The 24638-nt window shown below is 36.8% G+C and overlaps 1 protein-coding gene across 1 annotated transcript in view; it reads right to left on the reverse strand.

The window, feature by feature from the left end:
* Positions 1–24638, reverse strand: part of LOC126053492 (uncharacterized) — a 31729-nt gene that overhangs the window by 2502 nt on the left and 4589 nt on the right. The window contains exons 3-4 of the mRNA XM_049841073.2: positions 17412–17438; positions 17202–17330 (exon numbers count right to left, since the gene is read on the reverse strand). Coding sequence (XP_049697030.2) covers positions 17202–17330; positions 17412–17438 — 156 coding nt within the window. The remainder of the gene's footprint in view (positions 1–17201; positions 17331–17411; positions 17439–24638) is intronic.

The following is a 24638-nucleotide window of genomic DNA, read 5'->3' on the forward strand; positions in this document are numbered from 1 at the left end:
TTATTTGAAAGAAGCTCCATCCATACATATCAAAAAGTCAGTTTCTCTTTCTATTTGATGTTGTTGGTCATCACTAGAATGTACATATGCGCTATACAAAGAACGTCCAAAGCGGCATTTGAAAACTTTTTTATTAATAATTGTTTCTATTTTCAATCTACACGTCTGAGTCCTTGACCGCGTGCAGCTCCTTATCTGCAGTTTAACCCACTTCCGCAATATTCACTTTCAACCCAATAAATAAGCATGATTACCTTATAAAAATGCCAATATCCAAAAGATATAGTAATTCAAAGTGTAGTCACCATAAAAATAATATTTTTTTATTTGAGGTCGCTTCCACGATACCGCACGATCGAAGTAAAATCAAGACACATTAAAAGTTTCGGAGTAGTACCCATAATGTACATCGCATCATCCCAGCCGTTCGGTGATCCTCGCCGAATTACCTACTAAACTGTAAAAAACGTAGATAAAAGGTGGGGCTGTGCATATTCCCATGATCGGAAGACGGTCAGACTGCGTTTTAATACACCATAATCGTTGATCGACGGTGGATCATATGAAATATGTAATACCGCTAATAGGTCTTGGTGGGCAGCTTCCTCAGCGGTCGCTCGGCCAATTTTGCCGTTGGTAATAACCTTAATATCCCATCAGTGCTATACCCCATGCGTGTACAAAGATGAGGCCGGGTAATGACTGTGCGACTGACGCGCGCACCCGCCTCCGCCACTGATAATTCACCTTTATTGAATAAATCTGTTTGATTACCGTATTGCACGACACGCTTTATCGAGTCACTGTCCTGTTGTTCAAGGTTTTCCAATAAAACTAATGTTCAATCTAATTAATGATAGCGTTTTAGTTTATATTTTTTATTACTTTTTACCGTGAAACCACACAAACATTACATCTTTTATACACTTATCTATAATTACTTAGAGAAAGAATTCCAAAAAGCAAGAGTTCTCAAATTCTCATATAAAATTACTAATTTATCAGTTAACTTCAAAGCAATAAACAATCAGTCGTCGAATGTCATTTTCGAGAAATGTATGCCGACATCGTAAACGATGAGCTCGTATGGCTATAAGCATGGTGAATGAGGATTTCTAAAATAAGAGGCAATTTATTATCATAAGCATTGCAGACGAAGTGACGCAAACATTCGTCGACAGTTATTAAGCGCTAGAACACTGCATCGGGATGAAGAGGGCGCGCGCCGCTCGCGACGATATTGTCATCTCCCTTGCGGCGTTTCTTGCACTCACAACTAATATACATTAATCAAAGCAAGACAAATTCCAGATCATTACTCTTTTTTAATTTACGAATATTCAAATAATAGTATGTGTACCGCTGTTTCGACAAGTGCCTACATCTTGACAAAATTCATAAACTGAAAACAAACAAAATTCCTTGCACGTTAAAAGATAAATTCATGTTAATTAAATAAGTGCTTGTAATCTGGGAATTTCTGATACCCTACGAGAATATGAACCACCCAAGAGACCTACTTCATTAAATTCCTATATTGACAAAGTATGAATGCAATTGGAGTATATTATTTTTAACTTGTGGATATCGAGAGAACATTGTGAATTTAATTGTGGAGCTGTTAACGGGTGCACCCCGAGGATGTGTCGTTAATAGAGCGTTGTGTCTCTTCATTTTGTTTGAACGTTCACTGACTCCGTTATTTCGGAGCGACTAATAAATTGCGTGATGACAGGTGTCAGCTGCTCCACCGCCTCTGCACTCTTGCGTCGATGTCTCATTCCTCACGTTCTACTCCTAAATTCTCTTATTTTATCAACGCTCCGTTCAATTTTCGTTTCGTTCTCTCGCCATTCTATTTGTTTGTGTTAGCATTATCGCTTCATCTGCGTTAATTCCATGACACAAGAGATATTGTATATAGCGTGCTCATGACAGATCAGTATCTTAACTTATCATGATAATTACCATACTTACAAATTATAAGCTTTTATTGAACTGTCAAATATTTCAACATGAGAATCTTTTCGTGTAGTTTATGTACTCATCATCCTGCTATAAATTATTTTTATTTTATTGATTTAAACGTTTTAAACGCTTTTTACTGCAGCGTATTTTGTCACCTATATTGCATCACCTATTTTCGTTTTATAATTTATTGTGCGTCATGGTATTGCGCACATCTTCAATTTGACGAGAATATAATTTTTATATCACTTGTTGTCAGTTTTTTTTCTGCCTGCTCGAATATTTAATTAATTGCTCAGGTTAAAAATATTGTATGTGATAAATACCAGATTCTCAAAAAAAATGCATTACAGTAATTTGTGGTAATCATTATAACATCTAAATATATAAAACTCAAAGGTGACTGACTGACTGACTGACTGACATAGTGATCTATCAACGCACAGCTGAAACCACTGGACGGATCGGGCTGAAATTTGGCATGCAGGTAGATGTTATGACGTAGGCATCCGCTAAGAAAGGATTTTGATCAATTCTACCCCCAAGGGGATAAAATAGGGGATGAAAGTTTGTATGAAACTTTGTCAATTTTAAACCGATAGGACTGAGACTTTGCATGCATAAAGCTACTATGGCGTAGGCAACCCTTAAGAAAGGATTTTGATAAATTCCATCCCTAAGGGGATAAAATAGGGGATGAAAGTTTGTATACATCTTCTTAGATTTTATGAAGAAGTCCTGATGACGAATCAGAATTTTATGATGACGTTCGCTTAAATACGATTTTGATTAATTCAACCCCCATTCAACCACCACGGGTGATAAAATAAGGGATGATGAAGGATGTAAAATGTATTAGTTTGAAGTCTGCTTTGCCATGACAATAAATAAGTCTCAGGGGCAAACTCTCAAATTTGCGGGTATTGACTTGAGAGAACATTGCTTCTCTCATGGACAGTTTTATATTGCTTGCTCACGAGTAAGTTCACCCAATAACTTAATAGTTTTAGCGCCTAATGACAGATTAGTAAAGAATATTGTGTACAAAGAAGTTTTTTAGGCCCTAATTTTTTACACACGCTAAACAAAAGTAAAGCCGCAAAAACCATACCTAATTAATAATAATACTTCTTAACGCGAGCGAAGCCGCGGGCAAAAGCTAGTAATTTATATTTTTCCTTTAATACAGATTAAGTTTACCCGACGAAGTAAGATGGAGTCGGCTCCGACGCGCACTTTACCGTTGGTTAGACATGATTCCTATACTTTATAAGCGTTATTGATATAATTTGGTAAACTCATGCCTGATAATAAGAGAGTAGCTAAACGGAGCTGGATAGACAGAGGTGACCAAAGTGTCAGGATATAACGAAAATGTAGGTATTCGCAAAGGAATTGATAAACGGCATTTTAGTATAGCTGGTGTCTATTTCTGTTTTCCTGTCTGAAATAATGTCATACTAAAAACGAAACCGCTTTACTTTTTTCAAAGCTAATCTAAACTTTAAACAACAGCTTAGATAGAAACAATTTCCTCCAAAAACAAACATGAGATATGATATAAATCAAAGAATATATGTATTTCTTTTTACTATCGTTAATTACAGAAGGGCGTATATAAATAAAGAACGCGCGCCCATTGAGGCGGCGTGGCGAGGCGATCGCCGCGGCGCGCCTTGTCGTTACAAGCAAATGCACTTATCTTACCGGGATGTGAAAAACTGTTTTCAACTCGCTGTCGTCGGTTAGTTGCGCCAACACAATACATCCGAATGTACCCGGAGTCAATGCCTCGAGAGGTTACGTTTGAACAGGATTTGGAGACATCAAAAAACAAAAAAATAACAAATCTGAATGGGCCCAACACAGAAACAATAAGAAGTACCTAACGCTTATGTTTATTTTATTCTATTGTTTTTCTTTTGTTTCCGCATTTAATTTGTTTATATTTTCTGTTTGTATTCGAATTAAATCCATGAAATGTCATTTTCTGTGTCGATAAAAATTAATGATTCATAATTAAAGTGTAATTATGAGAATTAACCAATATATCATTCATGTCTGAGACGCGCCATCGTAAACCCGTCAGCGACTCCATGATAAAAATAAACAGAAGTCTTTGAAACATTATCGATACAAATAAATTGTCCGACCAAGAATGAATATCAATAAATTGAAAATGTAACTCGTAAAAACATATCATCGATTATTGTAAACAGCTGGCGGGCATTTATGCAAAACGAATCGTTCATTGGACCAATTCAACGGCGGTAGCGAAGATAGAAGAATTTTAATTGAAACTTACAGATTGGACCTGCGGCCTTGTGCAGCTCTGACGCCCCGGCGCGCAACCCGCGCCTCGATGACTCGCGATTATGCTCTCTTTAAACAATCGTGGATAAGAGACGATAACGCTACAAAAGCAATACAAAAATCCAAATAACGAATAAAACAATATAAAATTCCAAAATAATGAGTTTCTAGACCCTCAGTAACTCTATGTTACAAGTAGAAACTTAGTAATTTACATGAATTCCAAACTTTTGCTTGACAAAGGCCTTATTAAAATCTTGACGGGAACTTAATTTGCGATGACAGCTACACCATTAATCTTATTAGCTTACACAACCTCCGAACTTTTTGTAAAATATAACAGGAGCTTCCGAAACGAACTCGGAAGTAGGTAAATAAGCTCATTAAAATTGAACAAAGTAAGCTTAGAGAATACCCACGGTTTTAGAATATTATTATATTATGTATGTGACGTCTTAAACAAAATTGATGAAAATCCGTACCCCATCTGTAGTTAATTCTATTCGCTGAATTGATTGTTGCACTTAACCCCTTTCGTGGCAGCCGCGCGTAAATCTTTCTAACGGCTGATTTACAAATGAAACTACGTACAACAAAAACATTCGTGATAGCGGTTATCGTCTCGTTCTCATCTCGTTCACTTTTCTTTGCATTTGGTTAAACAAATAGGGCCTTACTACAAAAACTTTAAACCCTATTTTACACGTGTCTAATAAAATTTTGGCTGCAAAATGAACCATATGTCAACGTCATAATTTGTCATTTTTTTAGACAAGGCATAAACTGACGTTTAAAAGTTTTTGTGGTAAGACGGATAGAGGCCTCGTTGGGTCGGTAGGCAGATCCTAATTAAAAACTATATTCAGCCGCTGTCGTATATTACGCGGGGGCCTTAGGCAGTTAGTCACCACGTCTGGACACCTCCCAGTCGTTTAGCAGTCGTATTGCGTTGGGGCTATAGCCGTGAATGAAAGATATTTGTTCGATTTACAATAGTTGTGGTTTAGCTGAAATTCGATTTTGTGAGAGTAGGCAAAAGTGAGTATTAGTATGACGAGTGGTAGGGAAGAATGGAAGCGGAAGACATATTGCGCCGACCTCAAATAACATTTGGAACAGGGCTGCTAGAAACTTAAATTCAATTTAGATTTTCTAGCTCAGGTGGGTTCTAGCTCAGGGAGCACCTACGTAACATTAATATGTTATTGTTGTGTTTGTTACCTTCCGAAGAAAAATATAATGAGGGTAGAGGTCAAGTAGGTAGCTCGTATTATGTATAAAGGGAAGATTAGAATAATCAGAAATTCTACTGAGATCTGATGACAAAAAAAAACATACAAATGACCTTTAAATAAGGAAAACATTCTTATTAAATTTCAAAGAGCGTATCAAGTTTCGACCCTAGCTTTCACTTAACTTTAAACACAATTCGAGATAGTCAATGACGATTTGTATTAAAATTATAGAATAAGATACTTACCTAGTTCGACCACTTCATAATCAGAAGCCAATTAAATAACAAATAACAAATAAAGGTAAACGTCTCAAGATAATAACATACAATATCGAATTGAATGTTTGATCAATTCATAATTAGAAACAATTGTAAACACAAAAACTATAAGCGAGAGAGCAAGCGTGCGTTGGAAGCAGCCGGAATCTTATTCTTGTTATAAGTCGGCCTGCCCACCTCGTCTGCACTAAAAGTTTGATCTTATCTTCAATATTTTAATAGGTTCCCGCGGCGGCACCTTCGCCAGTAATTGTATAAAGTATCTCTGGAGGAATAAATTCAATAATCCGTCGCGGGGCCGGCCAACCGGGGATCCCTCCGCTTAACCTCGTGATAAAGCTTAAATCAACACACGAAGTAATTACAATCGAGCCACACTTCATCACAGATGCGAATAGTGATTAACTATCTTCGTCTTTGGTTCCGCAGTGTTCGAACGCAGCCCGCGCCTATGCCTCCTCCCTTTGGCCAATTAGATGCGAAATTGGATGAGACCTTATTTAAGCGGATGTGATACAATAAAAGTTTCCCCAAAGGGTTAGTTAATTTGATGTCAGTTATTGTTGATTGTTTATCTTATGATACTTCAAGTGCGTATTTTTTTCCAAGATGCATGAGACATTACATGTTATTCAAATTAATATAAACGAATTGAAACGCGTATTTTTATTAAACTTAAAGTTTTTTACCTCGAGTAGGTATTGCTCTAAGAAATACAAACAAAATATCGTCAACCATCTCTTTTAATTTTGATTAATTAAAAGTTTTGCGTGGAAGAGAGTAATCTTAACGCAAGGGTTGTACTTAGTGAACTTCTTTTGTATTTTATCCTATAAAGAGAAGTTTTTCAGTAAAACAACGCTCAATCTGCAACAAAATATAAAAGTTTCACAATAACGTATACGCCTCGGGCGGGGAGATCATCAAAGACGAGAATAAATCCTTCTTTTGAAGTTGTTCTCTATTCACAAGTATTTAAAAGAAAGTAATAATAAAAAGGATTTAGAAAGCAGATAAGGGTTTGTTTGAATTTAGGTATACCTACAGCAAGCAACAAAATAATAATGTGTAACGAAAGAGTAATCTTGCTTGAGACGTGAAACTTTTGTTTTTAAAGTCGAACAGATTTAGGTTCCATACTCATTGCGACATACGGAGCGTACGTACATTAGACACATCTTACAAAGCGCTGTAGTATTTCAGCTTAATGCAGAAACAGTGTCTATACGTATATTCGCATTTATACCGTAATGAGCCCGTTACACGGCGCTCGAATTCGGTACTGCCGTGGGCGGGCGGCGGCGGGCTCGCACCTACTTCGCTGCAAGCGGCCTCTCCCAATTAGCCTTAAAATAATGAACATGTTTTATATTTCCACCCGAGTGCGGCGTGTACTTATCCCCGTTTGCCCCGGGAGGCCATGCGGCTGTGGCCCTCTCGCGTTGTTTTACACGGGAGTACCTTCAAGTAGGTAATATAATAAAAGGGACACGTCAGTTACGTTTTCGAAATATCTGTGGTAAGTTCGGGCGGCGGCAATGTTTTACATGGAAGTTGATCCCATCAGTAACCATAGGTAATATAAATATGTCATTTGCGAGCCGACAAAATCTTTGTATTTTAAATCCAATGAATCGACTAGTCATATAACAGCGGAATAGTAGAACTTCTTTTAGACAATGAAAAACTGTTAAAATAGTTATCATTAGTTAATTTACTGTAACTGTGTTATTTGTGATTTTATTAATAAAATTACAATCCCGTTCTTATCTTAGTCTCCTCTTTTAATTACAGTTGAAAAACTATATCATGCAACGCAAAAGAAGTAAAGATGTGAAAAGAACAGACGCGTTTATTGAGCTTTCCATTTTTATATGAGTGGTAGAGCTTGTAAATATTCATCACTTTTCACAGAGTAATATATTAAAAATTCGCCGCCATGACAAATGAGATGTCAAGGCGCGCCACACATTTCAAATAAGCATTTAACCACTTCCTGCCTGTTTAGTCTACAAATAACGCGACTGCTCAAAGATTTAACTAAGCCTGAATAAATAATCAATTTAGCCAGCCCCGCGCGGCTTCTGATCGATTGCCACAATGCCGGCTGGATGATATAGTCGACGAGCCGCAGCGATAAATATCCCGAGACAAATGTTTAGAGTGTCTCCGGAGAGTTGCGGTGACACTAAATTTAAAAGCTTCAATTGTACAGAAATAACCAAAACACGGTTAAGATCTTTCGAAAACAAATCGTGTATCGGTCGCTTGACGACAATCGTGATTGACTGCGCAAGTGAACGTCTCTAATATAAACAAATTAATAGGGAGCGGTTCGAGCCCGTTGCGGTGGCGGGTGTAATTTAGAAGAGACTCGGTTCACCGATGAGGGTTTATGAGTAGATGAAGAACAGCTCTCAACAATCCATTAATGCATTTACTAAAAAATATTTGACGTCCCGGTTGTAAATCACGCCCCAAGTGTTTTATACTCTTATTAAATATATATTTCCTGTCTTACTGTGATATTTTTATTATGGATGACAATATTAAGGAAACATAATTCTGAAGCCATCATGCTTATATCTGTTTTGTATCATAAGCTATAAACGTTTGACTTTTTAATTAAATAAGATTAAAATAATATGAAACGGCCACGTTTAGAAGCATCGGAATGTGCTATTGAAATCTGTTAGAAATCCAAATTAAAACCTTTTTCGTACACGTTACATATGTTAATCACATCCTCTTAGGGCCGTCTTATCAAAACGGGGGCAATTTTAAGAATGACTACGCCTATAAATAACAGAGTCCTTACATTAATTATGAGCTTAATTATGTAGAATCCCTTTGATTTACAAGCCGCTCATTGCCACCGCAAACGAATTGTAGTGGCTTAGCGGAGTACCTCGGGCTTCTCTTCGTTTCTTGGTTATAATTATTTTTGTCGTAAAGCAGCTTTGCTCGTTGTGTATAGATCGAGATGAAAGCGAATCGAGACAAGTTGACGCCCGCGCCACTTTTGAAGGATTAGGCGAGTATATTTATATATCGAGTATTTTATTAGTAGTTAGTAAACTTCGGGCTGAAGTATTCACAACCTTGAATGGTATTAGCCATATTTTATTATATTAAAAATATTGTATTATGTACAGAAAGGAAATAGAGAAGTAGGAATAACTTACACACAACAAATCTTGAAACATATTGCAAGTTGCTTTTCACTAATATTTCTAAGCAATATTAGTTCAGCATTCCGATTGTAGTTTGAGAAATATGTAGGTACCTGTGTAGAGTACGCGAGTTACATTTAAATTCCGAAAATGGATAACAACCTCAAACCACTCTTGTAAACAGATACAGTTAGGTAGGTACTTCAAAGGTTAAAAATGATCATTATAAACAATAAAATATTTGAAGCTGTGAAGGGTGCGGTAGGGGTGGTTGTTCGCCCAACGCCGAAAGCGTAGCTGCGGGCGCGCGGCTTGTACGCCGAGGGCAACCGCTGCCGACATGCCCCACATAGGGTTACCAGAACTATTTATGAAATCCGGATTAAATTGTACATTATAAATTTAAAAAAACCCCCGACCCAAAAAAAGTATGCAATAATTATGATAAAAGGTTAAAAACGCTAAACCCTATAAAAAGCAAAAAATAACTTTTAACACTACGTAAACTAAATTTTGTCGTGTCGGGGGACCGCTCTAATTCATTACTTCAGATACGTGTTTTTTTTTTTAAACGATTGTTGTAATTAGGTGGGTATCATTTGATTTATGTAAGTATTTATGAAGGTAAAAAGCGGTCCCCCGACACGTCAAAATTTAGTTTACGTAGTGTTAAAAGTTATTTTTTGCTTTTTATAGGGTTTAGCGTTTTTAACCTTTTATCATAATTATTGCATACTTTTTTTGGGTCGGGGGTTTTTTTAAATTTATAATTTAATTTTATTTCATGCTTTTTAAAGGAGCTCCTTAATTTTTCCTTCTTTCATTTAATTTATTTTATCTTAAGATGGGGTCGCTATATGCGATCTCGGCCAAAGGAAGCTGTTTAACAATCCTCATGACAAACTGGCTCTGGGAGAATTGCACAGATTGAGAAACAATAAATATTAACCTTTGGACATTCTAGATTTTCAGCAAAAATATAAATCGGTTTATCCGTTTCATTCCGGTATTCCAGGGTTTCATCCGCCACATCCCATTTCCAGCATCAGGTTCTCGTCAATCAGAAACATGAAGAGAACTCGTTAAGACAAATTCAACGAGCCCAAACTCGATGGGTTTACTAAAAGGCAGTTCAGGGTTACGTCTCCTACCTTCGTGCCCTAACAGCAGACCAGCTCAGTGGTTCCAAAAGACATTAGTGTTTCAAATTTCAGATCCCACATATACTTGCAAGTAAACTGAGCGTGTAACATTCCTATCACATCTAGCAAACGAGCTGATGACCTTGAAGACCTGAACCGATTTCCACCAAACATAGCTAAGAACACTCCCGACTGACATACCTTTTAAACAAAAAAAACCGCATTACAATCGGATCATCCGTTTGGGAGCTACGATGCCACATACACACACACACACACACACACACACACACACACACACAGACACGTCAAACTTATAACACCCCGTCGTTTTTGCGTCGGGGGTTAAAAAATCCAATATAAATGCACTAAATGCAATGCGATTAGAATAGTGCTTTCAAGTAATACAAAATAAATAAATAGTCTTATAACACATTATTTTAAAATTACATAGGTACGTACTTTATCGGCACTTTGAAAGTGTCCCACATTTAACTGGGGACAACTATTTTCATATTCTTAAGTTTACTTTGTGATTTTTTGAGTACATTACTTTTTACTTAAATAACTGTTATTTTTTTTACATATTAGCGAAATGTTGAGATTGGTATTTTTTAAAGAGCTTGAAGTTATAATATTTTGTGTTTTGACATTTTGAGTTTTGAGGCATCATCAACCAATGGTTAACACAGCTTAATGTTTTTCAACCGACTTCTCTGACCGGGATTCTCCATTTTTCACATATCTGCATGCATTTTAATGTAACCTACCATATTGACTCCGATAAGCGGAAGCACCATTTTATATGATAAATACCTAAGTACGTCTACATCCAAAAAAGCTAAAATTATATTTAATATAAAAATGTTTTTTGTTTTCATTTATTAACCGCGATTTAATTTCAATGTGTGTTTGAATTAAGGTGGTTCCAGAGATAAGCGCATTTCTCGGTCTCGCTCTTTTCGCTACGCAAAATTTTATAGAAATGCTTCCACACAAAAATCATGAGGCTGCTCTCGTTAGGCGGCTGCATCATGGGACGTATTTACATGTATATCAAATAAATGCTTGGAGCAGGCATTATGGTCATTTGGTCGTAACGGTTGTTCATCTATCACACAATTTCCACGAACAAAGATCGTACCTAGCGTATTCAAACAGCCGGACAATCGAATAATTGTCCTCGATCGCATACAAGCTGCGATCCCAACCGGACAGCCGGCAGGCTCTATTTCTGTCTAGTGTTTAGAAACAATAGCTCTGCGCTGCAATTAGTTTATCCGATAGATGGTGGTCGAACGAGTCGTAAATCTACGCTCTTGCCACCAGTGGGCTCTCTACGTGGTTGTGGCGCCGTATGTAGATTCAGCTCGGTTAATTAATGTGCCACGGTAAAGTGCGAGGTCTCTCCCTCGTATCCCCAGCCGGGTTTCGTAAATTGCGCACCCATCTCCTACATGTTGGTACAATATAACACTATTTTGGCAAATGAAACTTACATGCAGTATCTCTTTTGACAACTTTACTCTTAAAAACTTCATGTTATTAATTTAAAAAGTAATTCAAAGCTGTGAGTTTTATTAAGGAAACATCGTGAGGATATTCGCAAGCTCGAGAAATTCTCAACGTGTACAAAGTAGCATCATTTGTCACAGAAACCACAGAATGCTGAAGTACAAGCTTACATGAACCACTGCGCAGTGTTAACACAATTTAACGTGGCTACATATGACTGCACTATTATGGAACTGGGGAGTCTTGTTTTAAGAAATACAAATCTTTGAAAAAGTAAGTAAATTAAAATGAAAACGTACGTTGTCCTGTCGTCTAAGGTGGATAGGGTAAGTCTACGGAAATGTATTTTGTAGATATATGTAATTCATATATAACAAATACGTTTGAAAACACTATTTTGATGTGCAAACTAATATTGGAAAAAACACTTAGTGTTGCAGAAAGATGGTGAATCCAGAAGCAAGTTTTACGATTGTTTAGCATTGGGAAGCAACTTCAGATATTATCACATCTTGACATTGCGCTCTTGAGCGACGTACGGTGGCCGTGTTGAGGGGCGAAGGCACCCCGCCACCCTCATTATCCCTTTCATGCTGAATTTCAATTAGCATGCTTTCGTGTTTTGCAATAACAAACCGAGCCCCGTTTGTAGAACACAACGTTATGTTCACATATATATAAGCTCAAGCAGAGATATATACGATTTAAGCAAAATAATAATAATAGAGTCCTAGCGTTTTCAGGAGGTCAATCGTCGAATCCAACTCGGCTGGACAGCGTTCAGGAAGTTACGTAACATCTACGAAAATCTAATACGGAGTTTAAGGGGTGTTGGTCGTCGCATGGAAGTCCTGTTTAGAAGTGAGGATTACTTACATTTGTAGGCGGACGAAGTCGCGGGAGACCGCTAGTTTATTTATTTATACCTAAAGCTTTTTGTAAGCGCGGTAAGTAAAAACTACGGGAAATAACTGGCTTGTTTCTGATGTCCGTATCATAATGAAAAGACAAAGACTAGTGTTGCACGATCAAATATTATATCGCCCTGTGCCAACACCTTATGGCGCCAGTACCAAATTACTAAAGCAGCACGAATGCTGAGCTGTCTCCTTTCAAATTTGATTGCGCCCAACATCACACGCCCATGAACTCTATAATGAAACAGCCGTATAAAAACAAAACTATGGGCATATATGATTAGGCCGATACACGAGTAAGGTAGAACCACTAAACAAACAACCATTACAATATCGCTGCGTCACCGTGTTGGAAATCACTTATTGTAGGAGTGACTTGCACTCCCGCGCAGTGCCTTGTGCTACACGTCTAGGTCCCATTTGAACAAACTGCTGCCATCAAACAAATACTACTTTATTTATATCTACGTTGTGTTTTTGGGTTTACTGCGTATATGACCTGTTCCGGAAATTTCCTATCGCAGATTTCATAAAATTGCTGCAATCATGTGCATCACTTTTTGATAACAATCACTATTTAATGACCATCCAAGTCATTATTTAAAAGGAACTGTGTTTTCCTAAAGGATAGGTAATGAGATTAGTATAACTTTACTTATATAACTTTTGTATAAATATTGACTAATATTGTTTAATGATTTTTCAGCAACATTGAACTGCGATGAAACATTTATGGAGTATAAATAAATGAATCGAATATGACATTCAAAAAGGAAATGTCAGTATCGGTGCGTCATGTTCAGCATGCATAGCTAAACAATGGCGCGCGCGTTCGACGGACGGGTCAAATGAGGCGCGGCGTCAAATCTCAGGTTGCACCGACTTGGCGCCGTCCGACACATTCGAGAAGTTAGCACACCCATTGAAAACGACTAAAAACAATATACTAAAAGTTGCCGTCGTGCTTCAATTCACAAAGTAACAAGCGGCCGAAACAAAAGAGTCCATCCAGGAATTGTTTCATAGTGTTGTTGGTACTATTATTTATTTGCTCAACGCAAGTATTACATGGTCAAAAAATAATAACAGTATTCAAACAGACATTCAACATCATAACAGGATGATAAGTAGATTGTATAAACAAATAATTTAATAGTTCAATTAATTGGTTGTGTTAAATGTGCAACTCATAGATTTAAGCGCAGATAAATCATTTAGAAAGCCACTGTCTTAATTAGACTGAGAGATGTCAGCGGAGCCGATGCCTTGCACCGGAATAAATCAGGACTTAAATTGCTTTCTGCAACGACACTCCCACCGTCGAGTTGGCGTTAATAGCGCGTGCAACCGAAATCTTAGACGAATGTTTAGATTTTTTTACAGTGAAATAGAATACTTCGGAGTCTGCGAGCAGGCGCCACAAAAAATGCGGTTGTAATTGTAGTCCAGTTAAAGGCACCAATTAGAAAATGCCAAACTACAAAACTATTAAAATTTATTGAAGTACCATCTTTAATGATATTTAACAAACATAATAAAAACCGTAAGTAGTCATTTAAATTAAAGACGACGATATAAACTTCTACTTATATTACCCGATATAAATGTAATTAACAATACCATTATTGGATCGTATCAATATAACTGTTGGTACGGCAACGAACATCGAAATGATTTGGATTTAATTACTTCGATCACCAACTCCGCCCTCGTTGGAAACGAACACTCGTAAATCAAGAATAATAATACCGAGCTTTCGTCTTTTTTATTGACTAAACAAATCTTTATCAACACAATTACACGATCGTTAGTGAACAATTAAATATTTTTGAATTGCTTTCGTAGCTCACCAGCTAAGATAAATAAGTGCATAAAGAATAATTTGGATTTGTTACATTTTAATAAAGATATCATCCAGTTTGCAGGTTTTTGATTTTTGGAGTGTTCTTATTCAATCTCGTATTCTTTTTTCCCTTTATTAATACTAATAAATAAGATGGTACATACCTACATTATTATCAAATAGGCTACAGATAAACTAATAAGATTTCAACTTTAATAATTTATACAAGCCTGGTAAGCAAAAACTAAATTCTTATCTTGAATACTGTTATCTTGGTTTGTAATTCGAGAAGAACTTTCGTTGTTCAACCTTTTGTTAACTAATCAGACAGTTAAAAAAACATGCGGTCTTTTGGTAAAGATAATCTTTTATCTTCGATTGTGTCTTAGTAGCTGGTACTTCGACCACATTCATAGGTGGTGCACCAAAATAAAGATCAAAACAAGATTTTTGTTTCCGAAACAATATTTCTTAAATAGATGAAATGAATATACGATTAACACAGTGTAAACGGGAATGTCATGAAGTGTTAAAAAATATTATAAACTAAGCCAATGTATTTCAACTAATCATCAAGAGGCATAAAATATGAATATTAAAGATGATTTCTCTTAGATAGGAAGCGATGATGACATATTTAAATTTCTCATTTCAAAGAGAAACAAGCGAGGCCTACAATAAAAAATATCATAAGAACCCACACACAGAGAAATTTCCACAAATCTGTAATTCCATCAACAACTCAAGCAAATACGAAAATAAGCATCAAAGTGTTTTTAGAAGAGAGACGACAAATGTCAACCAGCAAGGCACCAGTAGCAAACACGTGTTACATATTGTCTAACAATATTTACTGTTGCTTTATTAGCTCGGGAAGTGAATAAAAGAAAATGAAAATAACTGTCACTCTACATCCTAAAGCACGTGTTGCAGTAATACGGACTAAAAGGATTTAATGTGCTACAAATTACATAAAATACAACGATTGATTTGAGTATGACTAACTGAGGATTTACTATTACCTATCTTTTGATTTTAGACCAATACAAATAATATCTGATTCCAATATCTAGTGAGCAAATTAACAGATAGTCAGGTTGAAGCCCTTGTAGGCAAAATAAACCTTTTGTTATTTCCTTAATACGTATTTTAATGGTTTTTTAAAACTATTCACATCCCTAAGAAAGGATGCCAATAAACTTTAAATCCAATTGCATCGACTCTTGATTTACAACGAATCAATAAAAGGGAAGGCAATCATTACCTTTTTACTGCGTATTCAATAAAAGTAATGTACTCTGTAATCAATGCGACGACTTTGGCCTTACAAATAAAAGCTTAGAGGCAATGTACCCATACTTAAATATTTTTACTTTTATAAAGTACAATAATTAATCATTTTTAGACTTAAATGTTTTCGCACCTATTCGAATACTTTGTTTCTCAATCATTAAGTATCAATTTGAAAATTATACTTGTTTATTTAAAATGTTATCTTTTATTTTGTAATAAAATAAATGGCTAGTTCGGTCTTCAAAATTTGCGATCTTTAAGTTTATATGACATCAATATATCAAGACCGAGAGTTGAAACAGCTTAAACACAATAGTTATGTAGAAAAAACCGGGGTCTGAGAGATCGCTCGTAAAATAAAACAAGGGACTACGTCCGGAGATATGTCAAGATAGCATGCGGCGGGGGGGCGCGGGCCGGCGCCGGCCATGCACCCCGAGACCCAATTAGAAGCACACCTTTTGGACATGTGCTCTCACTTGGCGCTAACTAACGCTGAAAAACTCAAGGATACAACTCAAGGGACAACTACATCCGTTACCGTTTATCACATTTTTTCACTGAAATTCTTTGGGTTCTCAGTAAACGTAGCTCGATTTTGCAAATGGTCAATCTGTGGAATTTTATGTGTTGTATTTTCAATAAGATAACGAATATTGAGTACTTTAGCAAATGTAGTCGCTGTGAGGTTACCTTTTTAGGACAAACCACAAAACAACAGCAAGATCTATACCTAGAAATTACGGTGAAATCAAGTTATTGATCTGATCAAATCTGTCATTTAAAAATCATCAGCGGTATCCCAGATATAAATAGTAAAGCTTTTAGAAGAATATCTCATCATCCTCATCCTCCGAGCCTTTTTCCCAAACTATGTTGGGGTCGGCTTCCAGTCTAACCGGATTCAGCTGAGTACCAGTGCTTTACAAGAAGCGACTGCCTATCTGACCCCCTCAACCCAGTTACCCGGGCAACCCGATACCCCTTGATTAGACTGGTGTCAGACTTACTGGCTTCTGACTACCCGTAACGACTGCCAAGGATGTTCAATGACAGCCGGGACCTACAGTTTAACGTGCCATCCGAAACACAGCCAATGGTGTCTAAGATATACTTAGAAAGTACATACAAACTTAGAAAAGTTGCATTGGTACTTGCCTGACCTGGGATCGAACCCGCGCCCTCATACTTGAGGGCGGTCCTTTACCCACTAGGCCACCACGACTACTTTTAGAAGAATATCTCCAAACGATTAAAGATTATCAAACAAGAACGATTTGCAGCTCAAAATCTAGTGTTGGTGAGAAGGGCGCGGGACATGAGTGCGAGGTGAACTTTGAGAGAAGTGGATTTACTGCTATATTTTTGCCAGTACATCACAATTTAGAACTCTCCTAATCAATTTTCAAAAATTCCTTCCTTATAAATTAGAAACGTTCTATAAAATTGATTAGGAGAGTTTTTTAACTATAAAAAAATTGGCCGTTTGGCGGAAAATTATGCTTGTTATTCTTTTTCACTTACCTTAGTCTTAACAAGTTTAGCATTCTCCTTGCACATCTTTGCCAAAGCATGATAATCTCCTCTTGCAGCACATAGAATCCATTGCTTTTGCTTCGAGTCTAACGGATCAGTCTCACTCTTTTGATCTAACTGCAAATAATCAACATTCTGTAAAATAGTCTCTATTAAATTGTATTTTAACGAGTTATGTAATATTGCATGAATACTTACGGAAACCCTGTCTTCTTCATCCACACCCTGCGAACAAATAAAATACAATGAGTCATCTTCATAGTGCAAGATTTTAAAAACAGTTTGAGTTTTTAAACACAAGCTTGTTCATTCATGACCAACAATTTATTAAACGATGTACATCAACGTACTTAACGTCTGAAAACAAAAGATTAGGATTATAAATAAAGACGATATTTACATACATAATAAATATCTTAACGACACATATAAATTAATCGGAACCTAATATTTCAAAATTAATAAATGAGTACTTATATTGTGAAAATAATATTTTGAATTAATGGCCAATAAATTCGAATTCTCCCGTCTTCAGGCTTGCGCTGCTATTCATGGAGTATGATTTAGGTCACAAGTTATATGTGGGGGTCATTTTAATTAAAATCTCTACGTACTCTATAATACAGTTCATTTTTGTGTAATGTACAGGCAGAGATACAATGTTTGCGACTGGTGCACTGGGCGTGCGCTGCGCAGCATGACCACTTTACCACCTGTCGTTACATATTTATGTCTACACTATTGGCCTCACTGTTAGGGACTTTGATATTGACAAGATAACATCCTTAATGTGATGTGTTTGATTTAATAATAAGATTAAGTTTGTATATTGCTGGTTAAGAACCAATGGTAATAGCAATTAAAATTAGCGCCCAAATAGGTTCTCTAATTCAGTTTCATAATTTTCGTTATGCATCATGAAAATATTTCTTAATCGAAACCGTTGCGATGATACCAGATAAGAACTGAATTTTATGAACATTCTGGCTGAAATGAATACTTGATCACTACAAAGATATTTTTGAACATATAATTAGGCACGCTGGATAAACTTTGAATTCTATCACTTCAATCAACGCTGTTTCGATTCATTTCCTAGTAAACGGTATACCTACACCAAACACAAAAACTATGAATGAAGAAGGCAGCTAGGAGCATCTTTCTCTCAGTTCCTCTTAATATACAGAAGTACGGAACAGAACCTCTCGAGGAAGCGTGGGAAGCATTCAAAACATAGCGAAATCTACAAAAAGTGTTTTAAATAAAACAAGCTCAGCGATGAAGCATAAAATTGATCCGATCATGCTGCTAATTGATTAAAGGACACGGTTGACATACAACACGCGTGCCACCGATACGAACTGTAAACAACAGTTTCACCGAAAATGTTCTGCGTAACACAAAATAATCTGTTTGCCTTAAGCACACCGACAAACATTTACTTTTATTCACTTTTAAAGCTAATATTTATTCTTAACACAATTTACAATTAAAAATATTTTATTAAAGCTTTCATATCCCTGTTTGTGACCCTCGCTTGCGATTCAACAGATGAATTCAGAACTAATTATTTAGAAAGTTCAAGAACTATACAAGCTCCCTAAAATAAATATTAGTAAAAAATTTGTTACAAGGGAAAATTAAGAGTTTGCCTAATTGTTTGACTTTAACTGCACCAAAATTTGGTGTAAAGGACGACTGCCTGCCTTCTATTGAGCCTTTGAACTTCTACAGAGCTTACGGCATTTTTCATTAACATAATAAAAATAAAATTGATATTATTGTAAGTAAATTGGACGGGTAGACTCGCCAGTTAGTCGCCGAAGGGCTCCAGTCGTGCGTGCCTCTCTCCTCGCCGTAGGACGCCATGGGCATCACGTTGTTCGCGCTGGATCGCATTATGGTGGCGACGACGGCACCACATTACGATCGATACACGTCAAAACCTTCTAACTTTCAACTCTATTCATATAATTTATACGAGAACGTGAAACAAAATTCAACTTCTGTAAACATTAAAGCAGCCGTAGTTAAACCACTAATTTAATACATGAATACCAGTATTAAATTACTATTTAATTAATATAGACAGTCAGTTTCAGTTAGGACGAAGAACTGTTGGCTAAGTGTTAGCCGCGAGAATCGATCAATTATAAAGTCAAATAATTCTTGGGGCGGTCGGGAAGCGGATGGGTGACCATTTTATCATGACGAGCTCTTCCAAGTTTCGAAAGGCACGATTAATTGGCGAGTCACGGCTGTCATTTGAACATCTTTGGCAGTCGTTACAGATGATCAGAAGACAGAAACTAGGCTTACGGATCCCATGGATGGGTTCCCGCCAATAAAAACTTGTGCTGCCGTTGACTCAATTCAAATGTCAAACGAACTTTTAGTTGACCTGTTTAATCTTTAACTTCAATCTAAGCCTTGATGGTTTTATTTTATGTAAGTCACAGCTTACAAATATACAAAACAGCTAAGCCAACTTTCGCAAACGTTATAACTGGCATGGACACCTGATTGTTTCATTCCACGGAGCGTGTATTATGCGTTGTCTTACTTTTATCATTGAATAGCTGACAGCTAATTCATCCGTTCCTATTTTCCATCGCATCGACAAGGCTCGTTAAGTGCGGCATCCGCGTTGTTGATGGCTGCGAGTGATTCTCAGGCCCGAATAGCACAGGGAGAACAATGAAATCGGTCATATTTTCCTTCCAACTAGCAACCGACCGTACCGCGTTATCATTCTCATCGTGCATAACAACCATGCGTTTATTCAAAACACTGATGACGTATACTTAAACCGAAGCTTATTTTAGATGCCTCCGTGAAGGATTTATTATTTGAATTCAAAGGTGAATTATAAGATAAGATAAAATGAAATGAACTACGATTCTGGAGCAGCTACTGTGTAATTATTGAATGACCCACTGCCCTGTCTTCCCTGGCACTGTTGCCAGTAGTGTATCTAATTGTATCTTCTTCTGGATCTTTTCCTGTGGTGGGATTTTGTTGTAGATCTCTGTGAAGCAAACCTGAAAAATTCTACCAGCCCATAGAGATCTTTATTCAAGAGCATCACTTTGACAGCAATGGGGATATTAACGAGTTGAGGGTAAGGCAACAAGTTGCTGAGCAATTGCTTGCTGTTGAGGTCCAGAAGATGAAGTAGTGGGTGATGTCGTTATCTTAAAGGGATTATCTTGTTGCTTCACCCGGACACTCGGGTTATCCAGGAAATATCCCATTTCCTCAGTAACTCTTAAGGAATGTTTGGTATGGAGGTATTTATTGAGGACATTTAACCTTGTCACAGCGGCCAGTAAGGCTCTGTATCCCCCCTGGCCGCTTGTAACAAGAGCACACGGATTTCAAACCATGCATCTCCTATAATCGTATGAGAGAGAAATATGAATTAATGAGTTTTTTGGGATCTCTTGTATTTAATCCCGATATCTTCTGCACCTCTTTCATTATTAACTCCTGCTGGGGATCGTCTGTTTTTTCAAGGAGTTTTGCTAATTTCTGGGTTGAGGGGGTGGACCAACATCCTAACAGAGAGCAGTTCTTGGGAGGGGGAGAATGTTGGGTTGTTCTCTATCTGGGATCTCCGTGGCTACAACCTGGATTGTTGTCGGAGGGCCTAGGTAACTTGAGGATTCGGTTGATAGAGCTTGATGGGAAATGTCCCGCTGCCCTGTTAGTTGAGTACTCAAGTCGTCTAGTAAGTCCTGAGTTAGACCCAATTCGACAGGACTTAAGTGTTTCTCCCCGTTAGGGAATTGGGGTCTTGTGGGCAATCCATCACACACCACAGATAAATGAATACGTCTGCTTGGAATGATGTAACGACTAAGATCACCGTTATAAATAGATTGATGTAAGAGACCAGATTATTCAACATAAGATGGTGAAATAAGGGTACTGGAAGCTAGAGAGAGGGAGGCGAGAAATAGTTTTATACTGTGAACTGTTACACCCTTTTCATCCTCCCATTGATGGGCACAGGCCTCCTTGTTGTGTTGCTGTGATGTTTTCCTTCACCTTTTGATCAGCCATTGGTATCCAAGATATACATGGCAAGTACATACAAACTTAGAAAAGTTGCATTGGTTCTAGCCTGACCTGGGATCGAACCCACACCAACATACTCGAGAGGTTGGTTCTTTACCCACTAGGCCACCACGACTTTATACTTATACTGTGAAGGGGCACAACAATTTTATATTACAGAAGTGTGTAAAACAATACGTATGATGTATTTTTGTTACGAATTAGAGGGCTGCCTTAAACCATTATTTCACAAACTTTTACACTACTGTCGCTGTACCGTTTATAGGTACTTACGATATACAGGGTTACTGGTAAGTAGACCGGATCCTTTCAGGAGGTGATAGTATAGGTCAATACGGACAAATTTGACCATGGGATACACTGGGCAAAAGTTAACCCATTTCAAGATAATCGAATTTCAAGATCTTTTCTTTACAAGTCGTCTAGGTACACGAATACATTTTTATTATTAGTTAAAAGTCTCGTTTTTGCGGATTTTTGTGTGTTTTGTGCCTTTTTGGATAGCTAGATAGATGTAGATGTTTTCTAAGTATTCTGCACAAAAAAATGAAGAGTAATATTTTTGAGAAAATAACTACTAAAAAAGTAATTGTTGTTCGCTATAATTTCCTCTGTGATTTGTACAGTTTTATGGTTTGTTATTATAAAGTGATTCATCTTCTATCCAAAAACACACAAAAATCCACAAAAACGAGACTTTTGACTAATAATGAAAATTTATACGTGTACCTAGACGACTGATCTTGAAATTCGATTATCTTGAAACGGGTTAACTTTTGCCCAGTGTATCCCATGGTAAAATTTATCCGTATTGACCTATACTATCACCTCCTGATAGGATGCGGTCTACTTACCAGTAACCCTGTATACTACTCGAATCCAAAAATACTGACGTACTTAAATCTTTATTATTCAAAGTAGATAGGTACCAGTGCAATTACTGCACCTGTATATTTGTGAAACCTATGTCGTATCATAAACAGTGAGAGTCCAAGATTATTTGAGGCCGTCTAGATAGATTTAACTCAAAATAAGGCAATGGGATAATAAAACGTTTACGGGGTGCTTAGCCCCTAAAAACCAATTGGATTTCGCATTTAGCACGTACTAAGAACTCTTAAAGGGATCACAAAATTAAACTAGCCACTTCATTTTAAATTCTAGTACTTATTCGAATGTGTTGTTTGTGTTAAGGAGAAGTTAGAAAATTACCCGACACAAATGTGGCAACGAACTGCAGACTTCATTATGCAGGCTGGTCATATTAAATACAAACTTAACCCGACATCGACAGCGTGGTCAGCACTAAGCACGAATGACCTTTTTTCAAGCTTTAATAGCGCACGTGCGCTTTGTAGTCACACGACATTAATTGACAATCGACCACAAGTCACGAGGTAATATTCAATATGGTATATGCTATGAATAATGATGACAATGACTTAAAGCCTATCAATACATAGGCTTGGTGGGCCTGCAATCTATTGACACACAAAATATCTATACTATGATCATGATCATCCTTAGAATTCATTTCCAATTAATAATAATTCATTCATTTTTATACATGAAAAAATATTCCTTCACAACGTAACCCTTGAAAATTAAAGTCAGCATTAAAGACATATTCACATTATTTATTGTGTTTAATTTTTAGTCTATGTCTTACAGAAGATTGGAAAAATACGTTACTATTAGTTAAGTATGCAAAATCTGTAGCTATGCTTTCATTCGAGTGAAATCGTGGGAATACAAATAATACCATAGACAAATAGATACGACGAGAAATATCTCTGCTAGCTGAAGCTTGAGTGAGAAGTTTTGAGTAACAGATTTTTTGTTTATTAAGAACTGCAATCATCCATACTAATATTATGAATGCGAAAGTAACTCTGTATGTCTGTTACGCTTTCACGTCTAAACCACTAAACTGATTTTAATAGTACAGAGACAGAGTTGACCTTGAGAAAGAACTTAGGATAGTTTTTATCCCGGACTTTTGAAGAATTCTCTTGGAAACTTATATAACCGAACTCTACGCGGGCGACGCCGCGGGCGGAAGCTAGTTCATAATAAAACTGAGCCAAAGCACACTAAGCGGCACGGAATTTGGCCCAACCACATTTGGGCTTTATGATCTTAGTTGAAAAGTACCGAAAAAAGAAGTTTATTTTAAAATTCTAGCAACCAAAATGAATATTTAGCAAGCAACATAAAATTTCAGATGCACTGCAGTTCGGCAGAACTGCAGTGCCCAAACAATCATTCGCAAAAATTGCATGAAGACATAACATCTGGAGTATTGCATTGTACGGTTGCAAGACGATAAGTACCTATATAAAAAAATCGTGGAAGGACGTCGAACGAAGTTCTTCCAAAATGTAGATATACAGACACATTTTCTACAAACTCTATAAATAAAAAATTACATCATCTGCCTAGCCTTTTCCCAACTATATTTCAGTCGGCCTCCAGTCTAACCGGTTGCAACTGGATACAAGTGCTATACATGAAACTAAATGGGTATAAAACCCATCGGTCTACTTGTCAGAATATCTGAGTTTCTGACTCATAGTCCAGCCAGAAATGCTAACTGCCGAAATGCCTTTCGAAACACAGAGAAAATCGTAATAACAAGTGGATAGTCACCCATTCACGAACCGTTGCTTATCCTTATGATCGACGATCTGTACGGATATCACTTAGCCACGAGCTATTTATTTATTACCTTTGTTTATTTTCAAAAGGAAAATATTATACGTATTGAATAATACCAAATAGTGTAAACCGGCATTCATAAACAGATATTATTGAGTTCTGTTGAAGTACTAATTATTTTTATTTCAAGTTAGAAAGAACAGTTTTCATGTAGATAAGTGGCAAATGTTTTTTAACAATTCTGACTGACGAGCGGAAGTGTAAGTATACTGTACACATCGTCGGTCTATTTCAGAGTTGATTTATGCGTCGGGATCTCGCTGGGACGAGTGAGGCAACGTGGCATATTAGTGAGAAACGGTTTGTTCATTTATTATTTATTAGCTTCCGCGGCAGCGTTAAGTGAATTCCGAAACCTGTGATTATCTCGTTTGGAAGCATAGCTATCTGACTAATTGACAAACTAATTGGTCAAACGGGCATCTGCAATATTCACGCTGATTTATTTATGAGGAAGTCAGTTTACAGAAATCTGTAATTAAATTAAAAAATACTTAAATAAAACAACAAATTTTCTATGATAGACAGAGGATACTAGTCATCTAGACACGCAGTAGTGTGTCAAGCCAAGTTTAAGTAACATGCTAGCCAATTCATATTCTAAATTGTAACAAGAAATTAATATGT

Source organism: Helicoverpa armigera, chromosome 1, assembly GCF_030705265.1.
Source record: "Helicoverpa armigera isolate CAAS_96S chromosome 1, ASM3070526v1, whole genome shotgun sequence".
Taxonomy (NCBI): domain Eukaryota; kingdom Metazoa; phylum Arthropoda; class Insecta; order Lepidoptera; family Noctuidae; genus Helicoverpa; species Helicoverpa armigera.